Source organism: Myxocyprinus asiaticus, chromosome 2, assembly GCF_019703515.2.
Source record: "Myxocyprinus asiaticus isolate MX2 ecotype Aquarium Trade chromosome 2, UBuf_Myxa_2, whole genome shotgun sequence".
Classification (NCBI taxonomy): Eukaryota; Metazoa; Chordata; class Actinopteri; order Cypriniformes; family Catostomidae; genus Myxocyprinus; species Myxocyprinus asiaticus.
In genome coordinates, this window is record NC_059345.1 from 19,724,401 (window position 1) to 19,748,047 (window position 23,647).

General features: G+C 40.1%; 1 protein-coding gene across 3 annotated transcripts in view; it reads right to left on the minus strand.

The window, feature by feature from the left end:
• Positions 1–3,924: 3,924 nt before the first annotated feature.
• The window catches only part of LOC127413066 (RPA-related protein RADX-like), a 21,329-nt gene continuing 1,606 nt past the window's right edge, over positions 3,925–23,647 (minus strand). Inside the window, exons 4-16 of one of the 3 annotated variants that reach the window (XM_051649912.1) lie at positions 23,275–23,383; positions 11,764–11,855; positions 11,526–11,651; positions 11,316–11,423; positions 11,000–11,173; positions 10,635–10,756; positions 10,484–10,557; positions 10,340–10,402; positions 10,202–10,251; positions 6,306–6,605; positions 6,065–6,217; positions 5,489–5,624; positions 3,925–4,062 (exon numbers count right to left, since the gene is read on the minus strand). In XM_051649912.1, the coding sequence (XP_051505872.1) occupies positions 5,503–5,624; positions 6,065–6,217; positions 6,306–6,605; positions 10,202–10,251; positions 10,340–10,402; positions 10,484–10,557; positions 10,635–10,756; positions 11,000–11,173; positions 11,316–11,423; positions 11,526–11,651; positions 11,764–11,855; positions 23,275–23,383 (1,493 nt within the window). In that variant the 3' untranslated portion in view covers positions 3,925–4,062; positions 5,489–5,502. The other 2 variants (XM_051649917.1, XM_051649902.1) reach the window with 2 other exon arrangements.

Below are 23,647 nucleotides of genomic sequence, written 5' to 3' on the forward strand. Positions count from 1 at the left end.
AGTCAGACAAGTACCGTTCTCCTGACAACCGCCAAACCCAGACTCGTCCATCAGATTGCCAGATGGAGAAGCGTGATTCGTCACTCCAGAGAACGCGTCTCCACTGCTCTAGAGTCCAGTGGCGGCATGCTTTACACCACTGCATCCGACGCTTTGCATTGCACTTGGTGATGTATGGCTTGGATGCAGCTGCTCGGCCATGGAAACCCATTCCATGAAGCTCTCTACGCACTGTTCTTGAGCTAATCTGAAGGCCACATGAACTTTGGAGGTCTGTAGTGATTGACTCTGCAGAAAGTTGGCGACCTCTGCGCACTATGCGCCTCAGCATCCGCTGACCCCGCTCTGTCATTTTACGTGGCCTACCACTTCGTGGCTGAGTTGCTGTCATTCCCAATCGCTTCCACTTTGTTATAATACCACTGACAGTTGACTGTGGAATATTTAGTAGCGAGGAAATTTCACGACTGGACTTGTTGCACAGGTGGCATCCTATCACAGTACCACGCTGGAATTCACTGAGCTCCTGAGAGCGGCCCATTCTTTCACAAATGTTTGTAGAAGCAGTCTGCATGCCTAGGTGCTTCATTTTATACACCTGTGGCCATGGAAGTGATTGGAACACCTGAATTCAATTATTTGGATGGGTGAGCGAATACTTTTGGCAATGTAGTGTATAAGTAAGCCATTTAATTTTCTCAAACTGTCAACAGTGTGTCTCTGTGGCCTTATAAAAATTAGTTTGGAGCGGCCCGTCCAGCACGACATAGCAACACTGACTCAACCAGTGGCGTGAGTTGGGGGCAGGACTATCTGTTTTTTTTTTTGTTTTCTTTCGATCAAAGACAGATGAGGGGCGTATTGGGAAAGCTATTGGGAAACGATGTTTATTTTTGCAATTCCATTCGGTGGCAATAGTGCTGCAGACATTACACTTCAGCGTTAAGTTCAAAGAATCTTAATGTTGTTTGCAGCTCTGGTTGATGCATATACACATCCAGTGTGGGCTGGAGACCGAGTGCATGAGTTTGCAATGAAGGTTTCACTCTCATTTAATTGATCTACTTGTCAGGGCATTTTACATAGTATGAACAACTTTCTAGCACACATAACCCAGAACTCACACTGTGCCCTAATGTGTGTGTAGCTGGCTTGTGCCACATATATGGAGGTGCATGAAGCAGAGGGCGGGATCCATTTTACAGTGTCACTCACTCAGCAACAGCAAAACATCTGTTAGAGGGATTGAAGGGCCATTTGGAGCGTATGCTGAGAGCAGGAACCACGCTGGTGGAGTGTAAGAATGGATACGGACTTGAGCTCGACACTGAACTGAAGATGCTGAGAGTGATCCATTCAGCGAGGAAGTCACTACCTATTGGGATATTAGCAACATACTGTGGAGCCCATGCAGAACCCAAGTACATACACTTAAGAATTTGTTTACCTTGCACAGCACTGTTTTGATTATTCAAAAAGACAAACATAGATTGAAACTTTACACTCCTAAAGTTGCACTTGTCAATCCTAAAGTACATACTAATAGACAGATATAAATATTTCTCATACCCTAGCTTAATATGTAGAGACGTCTATAGGTAAACCATTCTTATCTTGATTCCCTTGAAAACTACTGACCGGATCGAAACAGCAACATTGGCTGAACCAATGGTGTAAGTTTGGGACGGGGCTATCTGTTTGTTAGTCCAATGGCAGAAAGGAGGAATATTCTAGAAAAAACTGTTTGAAAACAATGTTTCTTTTTTTAACTTTGTTTTTCTGATGCTTTTACTTACTATTTCTTTGTCTACTCAGAGGTAAAACTATGGAAGAAGCCACACAGGACATCTTAGTTGTGCAGTTGCCTGCAATAAAAAAGGAAATTGCTTCAGGTGAACTGCACGTGGACAACATCGACGTATTCTGTGAGAAAGGTGTGTTCGATCTGAACTGCTCATGTCAAATTCAGGCTGGCAAAGACATGGGCCTCATCATCAACTTTCATGGTGACGAACTCCATCCCATGAACTCAGCACATGTATGCATACACTCCTACACATTCATACTTGAACATTGTGCTGTTACAAATTCAGTAGCTGACTGTCTGATGTGTATTGCACACAAAAGAACTTTCTCAGTCTAGTAAGATTTAATCTGATTGACAGGCTTTGAACTTCCGTGAGTAAGGGCACAGATTTTTTTAATCTTTAATCGAATAGTTTTTTTGTAAAAGTACCGAGATGATACAGTGAGCGCTTTTGAAGAAGAGCTAATCACTAGATTTGATAAAGTTTGCCAGGTTTGTGACATCAAACGATACTAAAAAGATATTCAGTTTTATCTGAGGCACATAGTATCAATTAAAATAGAAAGTAACAAGTAAACTAGATATCCACAGAAGTCCCTCCACATCTTCTGCTATTTTTCTGTTTTCTGTAAAATGTTTGTACCCTTAAGCAGTATGGGCTGTCAATCAATTATTTTTATTGACATTGAATTAATTACATGATATACTGATTATTCAAATTTATCGCAATTATTCGTATATTAATATTTGCAAAGAAAGGCGCCCAAATAACAATGACTTAACATATAGTGATTAAATAATTATATACACTCACTGAGCACTTTGTTAGGAACACTATTGTCCTAAAAAAGTTCCCGACGTGGTCTTCAACTGTTGTAGCCCATCCGCCTTAAGGTTTGACGTGTTGTGCGTTCTGAGATGCTATTCTGCTCACTACAATAGTACAGAGTGGTTATCCGAGTTACTGTAGCCTTTCTGTCAACTCAAACTATTCTGGCCATTCTCCATTGACCTCTCTCATCAACAAGGCATTTCTGTCGGCAGAACTGCCGCTCACTGATTGTTTTTTTGTTTTTGGCACCATTCTGAGTAAACTCTAGAGACTTGTACGAGAAAATCACAGGAGATCAGCAGTTACAGAAATACTCAAACCAGCCCGTCTGTCACCAACAATCATGCCATGGTTAAAATCACTGAGATCACATTTTATCCCCATTCTGATGGTTGATGTGAACATTAAATTAAGCTCCTAACCCGTATCTGCATGATTTTATTCATTGCACTGCTGCCACATGATTGGCTGTTTAGAAAATCGCATGAATAAGTAGGTGTACAGTTGTTCCTAATAAAGTGCTTAGTGAGTGTATATAATAGATAATTAAAATACATATACATATATTATTTTGGCAGATGGGAAAGCAATGATTAGATAATACAAAAAGTGGCTTTAAAATTCAATATATTGTTTGTTTTATTTCTATTTCATTGAACATAAGCCTATCATTGGCCTACAGTCCACAGCAAATGAATTGACAATCTGTACTAGGTAGAATAATAAGGCCTTTTCTAAGGATGTGTCTATGTACACATGCGTCAAATGGACGCTTTTGGAGTGTCTGGTTGCCTGCTTAAACGTAGTTGAAATGTATAAATACAAATCTCAGGCCCCTGCTTTAAGTTGTGCTCCATTTAGCTGTGTTTGAAGGCAAGAACGCATCATATTTTGCTGTTGGAAAGTGTGGTTTATTGCCTGTTCAGCTGGAGTTGTGCCCACTGCCCCCAGCTGACTTGAGACTCGTTAAAACATGAAGGTGATACTTCAAGCTTAAATTGCTCTGATGTTAGGACTATTCCTAATTACAGTCCGGGGGAATAATTTATTGCGTTAATTTGTTTAACACATTATTTTTTTACATAATTAATAACACAAAATGTTTTGATCTTTTACATGTCTAAGTGGTCGGTTCTTGGCCAGAATAAGTTTAGTGAAAGGCCTGGCTTTGCGTGCCTACATCATCTGTTCTTTTGTCATCTCTGTCTCCTCTTTATCCCTCTCTTCTCCAACAGCTTGGGGCAGAGCTTGGCGCTTTAGCCATCAGCCATTTAGAAGAGGTGACAGATGAGGGAATTGCTGCCATGGCAACAGCTACAACATCAGCTATCCTGTTGCCCACCACTGCCTACATTTTGAGGTACTGTGAACAACCACAACGCAGATGCTCATGTACCTCAGTAATCAGAGCTGTCCGGTGCACCTATAAAACAATGTAAAATAAAAGAGTTCAGGGTTTTGATTCTCTTTGTGTCTGTTTAAAGCTTTGTCCTCCATGTGCGCGAGATATGCTTGATGCTGGGGTCACAGTGGCTCTGGGCAGTGACTTCAACCCCAATGCCTACTGTTGCTCAATGGTAACCATAAAACACACGTATACATAAACCTTATATTGTTACCTTCATGAATATAAAAAATTATAGGTAGAAATGTGACCTGTCTATTCCATTTTACTCAAATGCGTGTGTTTATGTTTATTAGCCAATGGTGATGCACTTGGCTTGTGTGATGATGATGTCGTCTATGCCGGAAGCTCTGGCCGCAAGCACCATAAATGCAGCCTATGCTCTTAATCACTCACACACACATTGATCACTTGAAATCGGGAAACAGAGAGACCTTCTGATCATCAATGTACCATGGTAAACTCACATGCACAGCTAGATAGCTAAAAGGACAAATTATCAATAATTATGCTCACTGAGTTTTCCTACAAGGCAGCGAAACAAAAATGGGTCGAATGTCTGATCTGACAGCAGAGAAAACACAGTGCTAAATGCTTATAATAAAATGCAGTTAAGCATATAACTATGCATAGTTAATGTAGGGAAATATATAGGCTAATCAACTTAAGGGAGAAGAAACGCTTTCCATGTCTTTTGCTGTTGATGTCAAACACCATGCCTCCAATCAAACAATTTTGTCACTTGTTAGAAGCTAGCAAAATTTGTCAGATGCAAACATTAACTTGTAGCATGACATGCTATCATCCTCAAAACCATGAACGAAATTCGGGAGAGTGGTGGAAGTTCCAGAACAGCTAAAATCACTTGCAGCACCTTTATGGACATTTTTGTACAATAAACAACTTCGGTACGGTGTTGGGTTGTCAACTGATGTTCAATGTAAAATAATTTATTTAGATTCAAATTTGCTGGTTTGGATTATGACTGGTCCCATGAAAGGGTGGTATTTGATATGACTAGGATTAAGATTAGGTGAGAATGGTATGATTATAATTCTCTTTCTCTGTGCTGCAGGTGGGAGCATCTGATCTACCAGTTCGGGGGTCATCAGGAGCTCATCAGATATGTTGTTATCAAAGGAGAGATTGTTCATGAGAATGACAAAGTCTTGAACCTTTGAGGATATTGCACCGCAGTCAAACCCTCTCAATGAATACATCAACACTACAAAAACAATTGTGTGGTAAAATGTAATTAGCATAGCTTGTAAACAGCATGGAACCATACTAAATAATACAATTAAAAACTAATATTTAATTGAAAATAAAAATAATGAATTCATTATATGTTATACATATATTCACATAAATTAAAGGTAATTCTGTTTACAACAGTTGTATAATATCTTTATAAATTTGTTTGTATAAGTTTCCTTCCATTTACCTAGTGTTCCTCTGTTAGCGTAAAGGAAATGCACGGTTTAGTACCAGTTCCACCTTCTCTCCACCTAGTGCACATGCCTCTAACACACACACAAGTCTTTGATTGGTCAACTGATTTGCTGTGGCGATCAGGTCAGCTGTGGGAGAAGAAAGAGATACCAGATTTACACCTTTAGTGTTTAGTGAATATCCTACAAAAAAACTCGCTATAAAAATTGGCATGTTGTCAGTTTTTCATTTTTCAAGTTCACAAATATATTGATTCACACCAAGATCCAGCACATCAGAACAGATCAGAACAGATCTTATGTTTAACGGACAGCTCTGTGGAGGGGGATTTTGCATTAAAAAATGTCTTGTTGCTTATAACTTGTTGTGGTCACGGATGGATAGGATACGAACGTGAAAGATATTTTTTATTTTTTTATTTGTTGCTTTATCATGTCATAGACATGGGGAATGTGTAGAACTTTTGTGAATGATGCACAATCCAATTCTGCGAGTGCAGATTCTGTAGGCCTGGTTATAACTCCACATCCTTCTGTCATTACTATGTTATCACCATCTTCATATTTACCAGGGCTTGGTGGCAGAGCATGTGGAGAAAACCCTCCATGTGATAGGACAGACTCCCAGGAGTTGTCATGTGAAAGGGGGAGGGGCATCCAGTGCAAGTTGCCAGGGGCAGCAGGCAGAAAAACAACATCAAGCATCACTCCATCTGACAGAGCTACACACACACAGTAAAGAAAGGTTTTATTACAATACTAAAAATACTCAGTGTTCAAGCAAAAGAAAGGGTAAACAAAAGTGCATACCTCTCATTGTTAGTGTGAAGTAGCCAGTAAAGCAGGAGGCGGGGCTAAAAGACTCCAACTCTCTTTGTGGGAGAAGCTTGTGGAAGCTGTTAACTTGCATACCTACGGCAACAGCCTGAACATGCTGTCGCTCGTAACAAAAAACACGTGGCAAAGTTTCAATGGCAACATGCATCAGTCCCACACGTGAGGTCATGGGACTAGTGGGCGGTGTTGAGAAGTCTTCATCATCATCATCATTACTGTCATCGTCATGTTCTCCAACCAGAAACTCCATGGCTCCATCAAAGAGACAAAAATCTGAGGACATAAGGGAATCAATTATTAAAGGCTTGTAGCAAAAAATATACACATCACTCTAATGAGAATGTAAAAACACAGGCCTCTGCCTAATAGGTGAATGATTTGGAACGCTCTATTAAAAACAGCAACTCCACACGGAATGCACGCCACACAAAATAGTGTTGTGACACTGCTGTGCGGTGCACCACAATCACCACCAATCATGTCTAATGTATAGTTACAAGAAGCAGGATTTTGAACCAATAATATTTCACAATGGGCAGGGTTATTTGGTGCAACACTGCAGAAATAGAAACCAAGTTTGACAAAATATCCTGTCACCAACATGGAAGAGATTTTTTTTCTGCATGCTGCTTTAAAGACCCTGTGAAATCAAAAAGCTGCTTTTAGTCCATATCTATTAGCTTTAAGGTCATCTACACACATAGCACTTTATTAGGAACACCTGTACACCTACTTATTCATGAGATTATCTAATCAGCCAATCATGTGGCAGCAGTGCAATGCATAAAATCATGCAGGTATGGGTCAGGAGCTTCAGTTAATGTTCACATCAACCATAAGAATGGGAGAAAAATGTGATCTCAGTTATTTCGACTGTGGCATGATTGTTGGTGTCGGTTTGAGTATTTTTTTTTCTCCCCAATTTGGAATGCCTAATTCCCAATGCGCTCTATGTCCTCGTGGTGGCGTAGTGACTCGCCTCAATCCGGGTGGTGGAGGAAGTTGACTCCACGTCTGAGACTGTCAATCCACGCATCCTATAACATGGTTTGTTGAGCGTGTTAACGCAGAGACATAGCGCGTGTGGAGGCTCATGCTGTTCTCCGCGGCATCCACGCACAACTCGCCACGTGCCCCACCAAGAGCGAGAACCACATTATAGTGACCACGAGGAGGTAACCCCATGTGACTCTACCCTCCCTAGCAACCGGGCCAATTTGGTTGCTGAGGAGACCTGGCTGGAGTCACTCAGCACGCCCTGGATTCGAACTCACGACTCCAGGGGTGGTAGTCAGCGTCTTTACTTGCTCAGCTACCCAGGCCCCCGGTTTGAGTATTTCTGTAACTGCTGATCTCCTACGATTTTTACGCACAGCAGTCTCTAGAATTTACTCCGAATGGTGCCTAAAAGAAAAAACATCCAGTGAGTGGCAGTCCTGCGGATGGAAACGCCTTTTTGATGAGACAGGTCAATGTAGAATGGCAAGACTGGTTTGAGCTGACAGAAAGGCTACGGTAACTCAAATAAACCACTACAATTGTAGTGAGCAGAATAGAATCTCAGAATATGCAACACATCGAACGTTGAGACGGATGGGCATCAACAGTAGAAGACCACTTCAGGTTCCACTTCTGTCAGCTAAGAACAGAAAGCTGAGGCTGTAGTGGGCACAGGCTCACCAAAACTGGACAGTTAAAGACTGGGAAAATGTAGCCTGGTCTGATGAATCTCCACTTCGTCTGAGGCACACAGATGATAGAATCAGAATTTGGCACCAAATGATTTCACTGTTCTTCAGTGGCCTTCCCATTCACTGGATCTGAATCCATTAAAACACCTTTGGGATGTGGTAGAACGGGAGATTCGCAGCATGAATGTGCAGCTGACAAATATGCAGAAACTGCATGATGCAATCGTGTCAACATGAACCAGAATCTCAAAAGGAATGTTTCCAACATCTTGTGGAATCCATGCCATGAAGAATTGAGGCTGTTTTAAGAGCAAAGGGAGGCCCTTCCCAGTATAAGTATAGTGTTCCTAATAAAGTGCTCAGAAATGCTAGTGTACTTCTAAAAGATGACAAAATTTGTTTTCAGAAAATATGAGCGTTTAAATTCTGCAGTCTCTCTTCTGGCTAAAAAGACTCCATGACATCACATAGAGGTTGAGAAACCTTGTCCAATCAAATGCTTTCTAGAACGAGAACACACCCTCCCATTACATATTTTCAGCATGTTTGTGGGCTGGTTGTGTATTAATGTTGTCAGTTAGATCATCATTTGGTTCTCAAGTCTTAGGAAAAGCTGGTCAATATTGAGATTGCTTCTCAAGTTTTCCTGGGAAGTAGGGGTGTAACGATGCATCAATCCAATAACCAACGATCCAATATTATCGATACAATGCGTAAATATCTATATAGATTTTTTTTTAAGATTAACCTTTATTTTAATACTCTCATGTCAGCCACGTCTGTATGTATTTCCGTCAGGCGATGAAGCAATCTTATTATATTCATTTCACTTTATGAGTGCTAAATATGCTTTCTTATGTGGGACACGGATGTGCGCGGGGTCTTTGAAGCCAAATTGTGCTCTGCTATCCGTGTGGCGTGCCGGGCTTCCTGCGAAATGCGAGCTCCAGCGACAGGATCTAATTCGGGCTTCCATCGATATCATTGTGCATGTGACCCATTTGAATTTTACATGAGAATTTGCTATTTTAAAGTACCATGGAGAAATTCAACCATGTGAAACATCTTGACAACACAGACATTCTGAACAGCACTAACGAGGGAAAGAGAAACACCTGCTCAGTTCCAGAATCAGTTATAAGACTTTAAACACCTACACATCAACACCCTTACTAACATTTATCCCAGTTAACTGTAACAGAATTTTTCATTACAACTGTGGAAGTTGTCGCCAAGAAAACCACGGACAGCTGGAAACAAGTCATGGGTATGTAAGTATTTTGAATTGGATTAAACTGAAAAATAAGCTGTAATCAAATGATTGATGATCACTTGTGTGTGACTTAATTTTTTTATATTATTATCTGTATAATAATTTTCAACATTTGAAGTACCTTATTTTGTTGTGGATGTCCCTATGAGGATACTAAATTTGCACTTTTCAGAAAGCTCAAAATATTCAAATTATATTTTGCTTGCATTTGAGGGCAAATAAAATGTAACTGATTGTGTAAAATAGGCACATAATATCGGAATATCGATCGCAGGGCCCTGAACAGAATCAAATCAAAATCGTATCGTGGCAGACTTTGGAATGCCCAATTCCCAATGCACTCCAAGTCCTCGTGGTGGCGTAGTGACTTGCCTCAATCCGGGTGGCGAGTCATTACCAGGGTGGTATAAGATCGTATAGTGATGAAATGTCAGATTTACACCCCTACTGGGAAGCAGCTCTGACATGGGCAGCATAGTGGATAGGGGTATGTGTGTGTGTGGCTGTAAACTAAAGCCAGTTGGCTATTTTTCTAAATGTGACAAGTCGTTCAACATGTCCCACCACCCCTTTCTGTTTAAGTAGGAAATACATCAGAACACCAAATCGAACAGCGCTCGGCAAGGCACTTCACTGGGACTTTAATGTGTTGAGTCTGGAAAAGACACATTTTTATAACTGATTCCAATTGAGTTTGACGTTAGCATGCTGCTTAGTTAAATACACATCACTCTAATAAGCATAACCTTTTGGGATTGCATTCTCTGTGAAAAACATATGCTATGTTTCCTTTTAGCTTGGCCAAATTGCATCGTGAGAGCACGCATGATGCCTTACAATGCTGTCTAATTAGGCAGACTGTTTGTATATGTGTGTATTTGAGTGCATGTTAAAAATTATCTTACCCCTTTCTACATCGTCCTCTGTAGCAGTTGGCTGAAAAGGCGGCGCCAACCTGAGAAAAAATATTCTATAGCTATTATTCTCCACTGAATTACTACATTTTTGAATCTTATAAAAACAGTTTATCCACACACAGATACCTCTTTCTAGGGGTGGCACTGCTGAAAAGTTTTCTCTTCACAGGTGTCCTGTGAGGTTCAGGACTGTGAAACAAACCCCAAAACAATTACAAACAAACTTAAACTCTCATAACATCAGAGATTCACTAGAGCACATCCACATACCCCTCTCTTTGCCGTGGCACTCTAGGGCTGATTGGAGCAGATGGAAGATCTGAATACTGTGTTCGCCCACTATCCTATATGAAGAAATAAAAGAGAAGTGTTTGTTGTGGATTGTATAGTAGTGTGTGTTTTACATTGCGTGTGTATGTACCTCTCTGTGATGGTAGCAGGCTGCGGTGATGATACACTGAACAGCGAATTGTCGCCTTTCTCTGTAATTTAACCTCTCACACTCTAATTTCATCTCCCCTCCACTGATGAGACCAGCTTTCCCTAAACACACAAACACACACACACTAAACATTAACCCCCCGAAGTCAATGTATCAAAGACCTAAAGAAGTGCTGTAACACATTTGAAAATATTTGTATTTTGTTAATTGTAAGTTCTACAGTCTACCATAAGGGGGCACTTTTCACTGCTTGGGCATAAATGTAATAGTGCATTGGCATACATTGGTGAACTGTACACTCTTGCACACTTTCATATTGACTCAATCCTCTTTTGGCCACTCACCTTGTCTGTTTTCCATGAAACTATTCAGTGAAACAGGTAATGGTGGGTAGCTAAAATATCCTCCAAACACAGCCTTTTCCAACATGCTGCTCTCATCTACCTGCTTTAGCCATTGGAGGAACTGCCGGATTGGGCGTATCCCTCTGTATGGCATCACAGGGTGAGACCCTATGCCTGTTAAATATTCACCAATAACACCACAATAATGCCACATACAGACAGCAGTGCATTCCTATAATGCGGTTAAAATTTAATAGATGTAATAAACTTAAATAATTTATACCATTGAGTAAGTTTGTGTGTGTGTTTAATTTACCTGTGCAGTACACCTGGGTCAGTGATGTGTTGGTGAGATATTCAAAAGATGTAGCTCTGTCGACTGTACATTTGATAAGCTTTAGTCTAGTGCAGACGACTAGTGCCACTGAATAAAAAAAATTAAAGAGATAATAATCAAAACAGTTTGTTCGCAATAACAGCAAACAAAGTCAACAACAAAGGGAGAGAAAATTGAGTGACTGGTTACTTGGATAGATACGGCTTTGAATGTCAGGCTGTGATGTGGAGAAAAGCTTGATCATAATTGGCTTGTCTGATGTCCCATCCTCCAGTTGGAGCCACCGATACTCCTCAATCTCAGACATTTGCCCTTCTGCAATGGAATAAACATTCAGACACTTGATACATTCAGAAAAACAAAAAACATTATGTCTGTAAATAGCTTAAATATGTGTATGTATTTCTGTGTGTATTACACGTCTTACCCTTTTTCCTGACACGTTCTGGTCGGCCAACAAAGATCACCACACCAATGACATCACAGATGTGGCCTTGTGGACAATTATGAAGCTCCTGCCTGTAAAACACGATGATACAATACACTTCATTGTGATGTGCAAGGTTTTGATATAAGACGGCATACTGCAAGATATTAGCAGATGTGATTTACCGATTTACCAACAGATGTAATTACCAACTTATCAGAGAACATAGCAATATACATTATATATATATATATATATATATATATATATATATATATATATATATATATATATATATATATACACACACACACACACACAGGCTGCCAAAAATTTGGAATAATGTATGGATTTTGCCCTTATGGAAAGAAATTGGTACTTTTATTCACCAAAGTGGCATTCAACTGATCACAATGTATAGTCAGGACATTAATAACTTGAAAAATTACTATTACAATTTGAAAAAATGTTTCAGAACTTCTGAAGTTCTCATCAAAAAATCCTCCACGTGCAGCAATGACAGCTTTGTAGATCCTTGGCATTCTAGCTGTCAGTTTGTCCGATACTCAGGTGACATTTCACCCCACGCTTCCTGTAGCACTTGCCATAGATGTGGCTGTCTTGTCTGGCAATTCTCACGCACCTTACAGTCTAGCTGATCCCACAAAAGCTCAATGGGGTTAAGATCCATAACACTCTTTTCCAGTTATTTGTTGTCCAATGTCTGTGTTTCTTTGCCCACCTTAACATTTTCTTTTTGTTTTTCTGTTTCAAAAGTGGCTTTTTCTTTGAAATTCTTCCCATAAGGCCTGCACCTCTGAGTCTTCTCTTTACTGTTGTACATGAAACTGGTGTTGAGCGGGTAGAATTCAATGAAGCTGTCAGCTGAGGACAACCGAGGCATCTATTTCTCAAACTAGAGACTCTGATGTACTTACCCTCTTGTTTAGTTGTACATCTGACCTGCCTCATCTCTTTCTGTCCTTGTTAGAGCCAGTTGTCCTTTGTCTTTGAAGTCTGTAGTGTACACCTTAGTATGAATTCTTCAGTTTTTTTGGCAATTTCAAACATGTTATAGCCTTCATTCCTCAAAACAATGATTGACTGACGAGTTTCTAGAGAAAGCTGTTTCGTTTTTGCCATTTTTGACCTAATATTGACCTTAAGACATGCCAGTCTATTGCATAATGTGGCAACTCAAAAACAAACAAAAAGACAATGTTAAGCTTCATTTAACGAAACAAATACCTTTCAACTGTGTTTGATATAATGGCAAGTTATTTTCTAGTACCAAATTAGCAATTTAGCATGATTACTCAAGGATAAGGTGTTGGAGTGATGGCTGCTAGAAATGGGGCCTGTCTAGATTTTATCAAAAATGACTTTTTTCAAATAGTGATGGTGCTGGGGGGCCTGGGTAGCTCAGCAAGTAAAGACGCTGACTATCACACCTGTAGTCGCAAGTTCGAATCCAGCGTGTGCCGAGTGACTCCAGTCAGGTCAGGCCCTCAGTGGGGCATGTGGTGAGTTGTATATCCGCCACCCAGAGTGAGGTGAGTCACTACGCCACCACGAGGACTTAAGAGCGCATTGGGAATTGGGCATTCCAAATTGGGGAGAAAAGTGATGGTTCTGTTTTTTACATCAGCAATGTCCTGACTACTTTGGTGAATTAAAGTACCAATTTCCTTCCAAAACAGCAAAATCTGTACATTATTCCAAACTTCTGGCCAACAGTGTGTGTGTGTGTGTGTGTGTGTGTATATATATATATATATATATATATATATATATATATATATGGAATACATAGACAATAAATTAATTGCCAACTAAAGCCTTCATCAGCCAAATAACAAAGGACAATAGAAGTTCCACAGTTCATTCAGGATGGACTTCAAATACTTTAGTTATTCATTTTACAGTTCATACAAAATCTTTTTGTTTAAACAATAGCCCCTAACACTTTGTTTACTAATTTAAACCATGACTTGTACTACACATAAATAACTAATATTGGCATTATATTCATGCTGTTTAGCCAGAGGGGAACTGGCCCCCACAGTGAGCCTGGTTTCCCCCAAGGTTATTTTTCTCCTTTAACCAACGTCTTATGGAGTTTTGTGTTCCTTGCCACTGTCGCATTTAGCTTGTTCACTGGGGGTCTAAATACAAATATTATTTACTTATTTATTCATTTTTTAAGGCACAATTTACAATCACTTTTTATCAAACCACACAGTGATGATTCTAAGACATTACAGTCATTACATCTTAATTTTCTGTTACAGCACAATTTTCGGTAAAGCTGCTTTGAAACGATATGTGTTGTGAAAAGTGCTATACAAATAAAAATAATCGAACTGATACACACACACACACACACATATATATATATATACACACACACACACACACACACACACACACATACATATACACAGTACTGTGCAAAAGTTTTAGGCACTTAAGATGTTTCACAAAAACATTTGTCATAAGATGGTTATTTATATATTCAGCTTTAATGTGTCAATAGGAAAAATACATTTTAGACTCCCAAACATTACTTTTGCAAATAGAAAAGATTAGAATAGAAGAACAGGGCGCTCTGCAAGAGATGGCATGGCCCCACAGAGCCCCCCACTGAACATCGAGTCTGTGTGGGATTACATGGAGACAGAAGCAATTGAGACAGCCTAAATAGATAGAAGAACTGTGGTGAATTCTCCAAGAAGCTTGGTACATCCTATCTGCCAACAACCAAGACAATTGTGTCCAGGTGTACCTACGAGAATTGGTGCTGTTTTAAAGGCAAAGGTGGCCACACCAAATATTGATTTAGCTTTTTTTATGTTTACTGGAATTTGTATGTTGTTAATTGATAAATTAAAACTATTTATGGCATTATATTTGAAGACATCCTCACTATGCAACATTTTTCACAAGTGCCTAAAACTTTTACACAGTACTGATATTACTACACAGTACTAATATTGTGTCCCCCTCGAGCCGCCAAAACAGCGCCAAACCACATCTCAGAATAGCATTCTGAGATTTTATTCTTCTCACCGTCAACTTTGTCAGTTCGAACCAGTCTGGCCATTCTCTGTTGACCTCTCTCATCAACAAGGCATTTCCGTCCACAGAACTGCCGCTCACTGGATGTTTTTTGTTTTTGGCAAAATTCAGAGTAAATTCTAGAGACTGTTGTGCGTGAAAATCCCAGGAGATCAGCAGTTACAGAAATACTCAAACCAGCCCGTCTTGCACCAACAATCATGCCATGGTCGAAATCACTGAGATAACACTTTTTCCCCATTCTGATGGTAGATGCCTTCCTTTGCCTTCCTTTGAAGCCTTTTTTTTTTTTTTTATCACACATTATACATTTTGAATATATACAGTGAAATAATTTTTTCGCATAGCCCAGCTAAGGGGTCAGATCGCAGGGTCAGCCATGATACAGCGCCCCTGGAGCAAATAGGGTCAAGGGCCTTGCTCAAGGGCCCAACAGTGGCATCTTGGCGGAGCACCCCTGACCTTCTGGTCAGTAACCCAGAGCCTTAACCGCTGAGCCACCACTGCCCCTTAATGTGAAATTTTTTTTTTGTAATTAACATTTTTATTGATTCATGTGCATGACAGTGAAAAAAACTCAACACATATATAATGAATCAACATTTTAGATTTAAACCCTACTAATACAATCCCACCCTGACCCCTAACAAACACCCCTGTAGTCCCACATAACACACACACAATCCAAAAAAATAAAATAAATACATACATATATATATATACATACATATATATACATACATATATATATATATATATATATATATATATATATATATATATATACACAAACACACAAATAAATAAAATAATAAACATACATGATTAAACTACACTCTCCACATCCCCTCCCCGAGATTCCCCCCAAAAAACTAAATATTTGCCCCATTTTTTAGCAAATAAGTCCCTCAACCCCAGCCTTCTACTTACCGCCTCTTCAAATGCAGCTACCCTCCCCATTTCCACACACCACTCGAAAAAGAGGGTGCTCCATTTGACTTCCAACCCCTTAAAATTACTTGCCTGCCGATCATGAGACTGGTCATAACCCAGTTTTTTTTATATGATTGTCCCCTAAATGCATGACCGCCCCATCACCCAAAATACAGAGTCTGGGACAAAGTAAAACCTGAGTGTTCAAAACTTCGCACAAATACCTCTGAACCCTCAACCAAAACTCCTGGATCTTAACACACCCCCAAAAGACATGGGTAGTGTCTCCAATTTCTGACTGACTGGCATCGCCAGCAAGTGGGTGTGTCTTTAAGACCGAGCCTATATAATCTAGAGGGGGTCCAATAAAATCTATGTAAAACCTTAAATTGCATAAGGTGAACCCTTGCATCTCTAGATACAGACTTGACATTTTTAAGAATCTTAGTCCACACTCCATCCTTCAATATCAAATTCAAATCTTTTTCCCATACTCTCTTGAGAGAAGTCAAGGCTTCATCCCCCAGACTCTGAATTAGTAGGGAGTAATACACTGATGCTTCATGGCCTTTTCCAAAAGCAGCAATCACCTCTCCCAAAGCACCTGCCGCTTTAGGGGGGTGCGTGCCACTCCCAAAAATAGTGCAGAGTAGGTGGCGAAGCTGTAAATACTTATAAAACTGAGATCTGGGAATGCCAAAATGTTGAACCAAATTTTCAAAAGGTCTCAATACTCCACCCTCATATAGGTCACCAAGTGCATTAACCCCCCTCACAATCCAATCTGACCAACAAAAAGGGGACTTATTAATACATAGTTTAGGGTTCTGCCATATGCTCGAGGCTGCGTTTAAATAAATATCCGAATTAAACACTCTGGACACTTTTGTCCATATCGAATGCAAATGCAAAATAACGGGGTGCGACTTAACCTCTCCGGCTAATTTGATCGAAAGGCTTTGCAGTGGCGAGACGGGCAAGAACTTCCTTTTCAATACAAAACCAGGGAGGGGCTCTCTCAGGTGGAAGCGACCAATGAGCCAAATGTCTAAGACCGAACGCATAATAATAAAATAAAATCTTGGGTAGGCCTAGCCCTCCTTTGTCAGTTGGCCTATGTAACTTATTGAAATTTAACCTGGGGCGCTTACCATTCCAAATAAAGGACTTCGTTATGCTGTCAAATTGCTTGAAATAAGAGAGGGGGACATCTACAGGGAGAGACTGAAGCAGGTAGTTGAATTTTGGAATACAATTCATTTTAATTACATTAACCTTCCCAATCATCGATAAATGTAATGAAGCCCACCTGTCCACATTGCTCGAAAACCTTTTAATTAAAGGGTCAAAATTAACTAACTAAATCAGACAAATTTGCTGGGAATAAAATCCCCAAATACTTAATGCCCTGTTTGGGCCACTGAAAGGCGCCCGGCTGGAAAGCCATTTCTGGGCAGTACGCTATCAGCGCCAAAGCTTCGGATTTAGACCAATTGACTTTGTATCCTGAGAACTTGGAAAAGGAATTAATAATTCTGTGGAGGCAAGGCATAGATCTAGTAGGTTCAGAGACAAATAATAAAATATCATCTGCGTAAAGCAGAAGCTTATGCGCCACACCTCCCGCTGTCACCCCTGGAAAATCATCCTCCTTTCTTGTCGCGGCTGCTAATGGTTCCAGGGCAAGACAGAACAATAATGGGGAAAGAGGGCAGCCCTGCCGATTGCCCCTATCCAGAGTAAAATAATCTGAAATTAATCCATTTGTTTATACTGCTGCTAAAGGGGGTTTATAAAGTAACTTAATCCAACCAATAAATGTACTCCCGAACCCATACATTTCCAAAATCTTAAAAAGATAATCCCATTCTACCATATCAAATGCCTTTTCGGCTTCAAGTGAGATGGCAGCGACCGGAGATTGTTCATTCGCCACTGACCACATGATATTGATGAGACGCCTGATGTTATCAGAAGAGCTACAACCCCGAATAAACTCCACCTGATCTATATGTATAAGAGATGTCATAACCTTACTTAATCGGTTAGCCAAAATTTTTGACAATATTTTTACATCTAGTTGGATCAGGGAAATTGGACGGTAACTTTTACACTCGCTTGGATCTTTGTCCTTTTTAAGAATCAGACTGATCCGGGCTTGTGTCATGGTTGGAGGATGTTTTCCCTTCTTTAATGATTCAGTATAAACTTCTAACAAAAGTGGGGCCAGTTCTGTCGCATAGCATCTAAATAAATTCTGCGGCAAAACCATCTGGCCCCGGAGCCTTGCCAGTAGGTAGGGACTTAATTACCTCGTTAAGCTCCTCCAAGGTTATCTCAGAAACAAGAGAGTTTTTTTGCTCAGTTGTCAGTTTAGGGAGATCTAATGGTTCCACAAAGTTTCTAATATCTTCATCAGTAGACGAAGACGTGGAACTATAAAGATCAATACAGAACTCTTTAAAGGTATTATTAATATCAATGGCCGAGGTAAATATTTCACCACAAGCAGATTTCACTGAGGGAATAGTAGAAAAAACTCTCTCTGCTTTATGTATCTAGCCAAAAGCTTCCCTGCTTTGTCACCCGACTCAAAGTATGACTGTCTTGCCCTGAATAACCAAAACTCCACTTTCCGCGACAAAATAGTATTATATCTATATTTCAATCGGGTCAATTCTCTGAGACCATCAGCTGACATACGGCGCTTCAGCTCTGCCTCTGCACTTTTAATATTTCCTTCCAACTCCACAAGTTCTTGTGCTTTGGCTTTTTTGATGAATGAGGCATACTGTATGATCCGGCCCCTAAGAACCGCTTTAAGTGCCTCCCAAGCCACGCTCACAGAGGATACTGAGGACCAGTTGGTCTCCATATAAACATTGATTTCAGTCTTTAACATTTGTTGGAAATCAGGATTTTGCAGAAGGGATACATTAAGGCGCCAACTATATGATTTCTTTTTCTCTATATGTGGCATCACCTCTAAACTCACCAGGGCATGATCTGAGACTAAAATGTTTCCAATTGAGCAATCAACAACAGATGAAATTAGGGATTTGGATATAAAAAAAAAATCTATTCTAGAATAAATCTTATGGACTGATGAAGAAAATGTATAGTCCCTACCGGATAGGTTCAAAAGTCTCCAAATATCCGAAAGACCAAGATTTTTACACATCCTGTGAAGTGTCAGTGTTGCTCTAGGGGGTTTACACACTTTTGCTTCACTATGATCAAGGACTGAATCCATCAAAAGATTAAAGTCTCCTCCCAATATTATATCATGAGGGGTGCTAGCGGTTTGCAACATCCCTTCAAGATCTATAAAAAAGCCTTGATCATCAACGTTAGGTGCATAAATATTAGCCAAAATCAGACTTTGCCCTTGAATTTCAGCTAAAACAATAATGACTCTTCCTAATTTATCTTTAATTTGTTTGAGAAATTTGAATTATAAATGTTTATTAATCAATATAATGACTCCCCTGCTCTTACTTGAGCCAGCACTAAAGAAAACATGTCCACCCCATATCTTCCCAAATTTTTCAGCTTCCTGCAGGGAGAGATGTGTTTCTTGAAGAAACACTATGTCATATTTCTTACGTTTAAGAAAAGTAATTACCTTCCTTCTTTTTATGGGGTGCCCCAACCAATTCACATTCCACGTGGAGAGAGATAGTACACTCATATTAACAACTGACATATTGATATAATAAAAAAATAAATTGTATGTGAAAAACAAAATTATGAAGACCACATTCCCCTTTAGTGAAACAATCAACCCCCGAACATCCCCTGGAACAAAACAAACAGAAGAAAGAAAAAACGTGCGCATTAACCCCGCGTACGAAAGTGCCAACCGGCGACAATCCCTCTAAACTCAAAAGGTCCATGAACGCCCACGAGTCCCCACGACAACTTTGCCATCGGATTGCTCAATTTTGCCTCACAAATTTGTGAGGCAAAATTACATAACAGAAAATACTTTGTGAAGTAAACCCAGTTAATAGGAAAAATGAACATAAAAAATGTGTAGATTCATTCACAGAACTGTCTCAAGGATGTGACACATCAATGTGAAACAAATTCCAGCTGATATAAAACGGTTCAGATTCCTCGGACAGACAAACGAATGTTCAGTGAGCCGGCTGTTATGAGTTCAGCGGATGACGTAATCATTCCAATGTCCCGTAAAAAAAAAAAAAAAAAAAAAAAAAAAACCTCAACAAAACAAACTACAGCCAGCAGGAGGAATAAGCACGAAGAACAAACAGATTAATCCACAGCTTTTCCAAAGGAATGTTATTCAACAGAACAAGCTCCAGCCGCTAGGCGGAACCAATACAAAAAGAAACAAAACCGGCATCCCGGTTCCCCGGATGATCGAGTCAATTCACTCGGAGGCTGCATAAACGTATATACCATGACTTACACAATCCGTCAACTTTATAAAAGACATCCTTTGAGTGAGCATCTAGATATTTTGCGGTCATCCGTAGTGTCCACTCTCAAACTGGCCGGAAACTTCAATGCAAATGTAATCTTCCATCGATGCAAAAGTTTCTTTAAGGAAAAGTGTTATTCACAAAACAAGCTCTAGCCGCACGGCGGAGCCAACGCAAAAAACCCAAAATTTCGCCCAGCTTCCTCAAGAGTTAGGTACAGCGAGTCAGGCCCACTCACATGAGAAACATCCAATGGTTTACTCAGTCATTGATTCTATAAAAGACATTGCCAGATTTGGACATGTGAATACTTTGCGACCGTTTTTCGTTTCTATTCTTGGTTTGGCAGGAAACATCAGAGCAAACGAGATCTTTTTCTGATGTAAGAGTTTCTTACATTCCTTGAACCGATCGCGTTTCTCTCTTGTCGAACTCGCAAAGTCTGGGAACAAGAAAACATTATGGTTCTTCCAAGAAAGCTTCCCTTTGCTCCTCGCCTGGCGCAACACAAGATCTTTATCGGATGATCTCAGAAATCTGGCCAGAATCGATCTGGGCCTATCTCCCTCAGTAGATCTCCGAGCTGGCACTCTGTGAGCTCGCTCGATTTCCAGCTTGTGGCCTGTTATGTCGAGCAGACTCGGGAAGAGCTCGTCCAGGAATTTCACCATATCTCTGCCCTCCTCATGCTCAGGAATTCCAACAATTCGAACGTTATTCCTGCGGCTTCTATTTTCAAGATCTACAAGCTTTTCAAGGAGATGTTCCAAATCAACTTTGGTCGCGGGCGGATTAGCGGTAAATTCCCTCTCCGAAGATTCCAGAAAATTGATTCGTTTTTCAACATCAGACACTCTTGTACCTAACTCAGAGAATTTTATTTCCATCGCCATAATCGATCGATGTGTTACAGCGAGATCCTCCAAGTGAGCAAGAATCTTCGTCAACATCACCGACATGTTGGACAACTGACGCTGGATTCCTTCTCCCGCCGCGCCATCCAAATCGAGTCCCCGGTCTGTAAGCCTGTCGGGGCTTTCATCCTGAACAAGTAAGTGTCTTTTAATATCTCCAGAGCCCGAGGATTTTGACTTCTTTGCCATGTTTTGCAACAAAGGACAAATGTGTAACTGGGTGTATCAAATTGCACCAGATTATAACATGAGAATAATCGAAAATTCAGCAAAGTGCGCAGAGCTCGTCGCTCACACGTCTGCTTCTTGCATGGCGTCACCCTCTCTCCCCTTAATGTGAACATTAATTGAAGCTCCTGACCCAAATATGTCCATACTGGCTGCTTTTTAAGTCTATTCTATTTAAATGACAACCTTATCATAATCTCTTATTCATTTCTTTGTACACAGACTTTGTACTTACAGTTGTGCTCAAAAGTTTGCATACCCTTGGAGAATTGGTAATATAGGTACCATTTTTAAAGAAAACATGAGTGAGTTCAACTGTAGGTATTCAACTGTAGGTTATAACAGAATGGCACAATCATAAAACATAAGATAACATAAGAAAAAAATGAAATAACCCCTGTTCAAAAGTCTGCATACCCTTAGTTCTTAATACTGTGTATTGCCCCCTTTAGCATCAATGACAGCATGCAGTCTTTTGTAATAGCTGTCTATGAGGCCCCAAATTCTTGCAGGTGGTATAGCTGCCCATTCGTCTTGGCAAATGCCTCCAGGTCATGCAAGTCTTTGGTCGTCTTGCATAAACCGCACGTTTGAGATCTTCCCAGAGTGGCTCAATGATATTAAGGTCAGAAGACTGTGATGGCCACTCCAGAACCTTCACCTTTTTCTGCTGTAACCACTGGAGGGTCAACTTGGCCTTGTGCTCAGGGTCACTTTTGCTGGAAATTCCAATAGTGTCCCATGTGCAGCTTACGTGCAGAAGAATGCAAATGGTCTGCCAGTATTTTCTGATAACATGCTGCATTCATCTTGCCAATTTTCACAAGACTCCCCGTGCCTTTAGAGCTCATACACCACCAAAACATCAGTGAGCCACCACCATGCTTCACAATGGGGATGGTATTCTTTTCACTATAGGCCTTGTTGACCTTTCTCCAAACATAGCGCTTATGGTTGTGACCATAAAGCTCTATTTTGGTCTCGTCACTCCAAATTACAGTGTGCCAGAAGCTGTGAGGCGTGTCAAGGTGTTGTCGGGCATATTGTAACCGGGCTTTTTTGTGGTATTGGCACAGTAAAGGCTTCTTTTTGGCAACTCGACCATACAGCTCATTTTTGTTCAAGTATCGTCATATTGTGCTCCTTGAAACAACCACACTGTCTTTTCCAGAGCAGCCTGTATTTCTCCTGAGGTTACCTGTGGGTTTTTCTTTTTATCCCGAACAATTCTTCTGGCTGTTGTAGCTGAAATCTTTCTTGGTCTACCTGACCTTGGCTTGGTATCAAGAGATCCCAGAATTTTCCACTTCTTAATAAGTGATTGAACAGTACTGACTGGCATTTTCAAGGCTTTGGATATATTTTTATACATTTTCCATCTTTATAAAGTTCCATTACCTTGTTATGCAGGTCTTTTGACAGTTCTTTTCTGCTCCCCATGGCTCAGTATCTAGCCTGCTCAGTGCATCCACGTGAGAGCTAACAAACTCATTGACTATTTATACACAGACACTAATTGCAATTTAAAAAGCCACAGGTGTGGGAAATTAACCTTTAATTGCCATTTAAAGCTGTGTGTGTCACGCTGTGTGTCTGTAACAAGGCCGAACATTCAAGGGTATGTCAGCTTTTGATCAGGGCCATTTGGGTGATTTCTGTTATCATTATGATTTAAAAAGGAGCCAAACAACTATGTTATAATAAATGGCTTCATTTGATCACTACCCTTAAATAAAAGACAGTTTTTTTTTTTTTTTTGCATGATCAGTCATATTTTCAAAATCAATACCAAAATTTCACAATTTCTGCCAGGGTATGCAAACCTTTGAGCACAACTGTACATATATATATCTTCTTCCACAGATTATCCTTGAGACCTTTGAACCTTGATTTTGTGTCTATACACATACCCACAGATGAACATATGAGGCAGGTCAGGCAAGGCCCAATCTGGAGAAATCTGGCTCTTAGGGATGATGGTAATTTGAGCAGTGGGGTTCCTGGAATTGAGACTGATCTCTGAAAGATGAACAGAACAAGGTAAGAAGAAAGAAAGATCTGTAATAGAAGAACTAATATGCTCAAGTGACAAAGAGTTAAAAAGGCTGAAACATGAAATGTTCTCATTGTTTAAAAGAATGAATAAGGGAAAGTGAAAATGTCTGCCTCTGTTGGTTCATTTGAAATGGTGCTACGGTGTGACAAATTAATTTTTAAAAGTACAAATATGCCATACAGTCGCACATTTAACATGGTCATAAAAACTGCATGAATACTAACTGT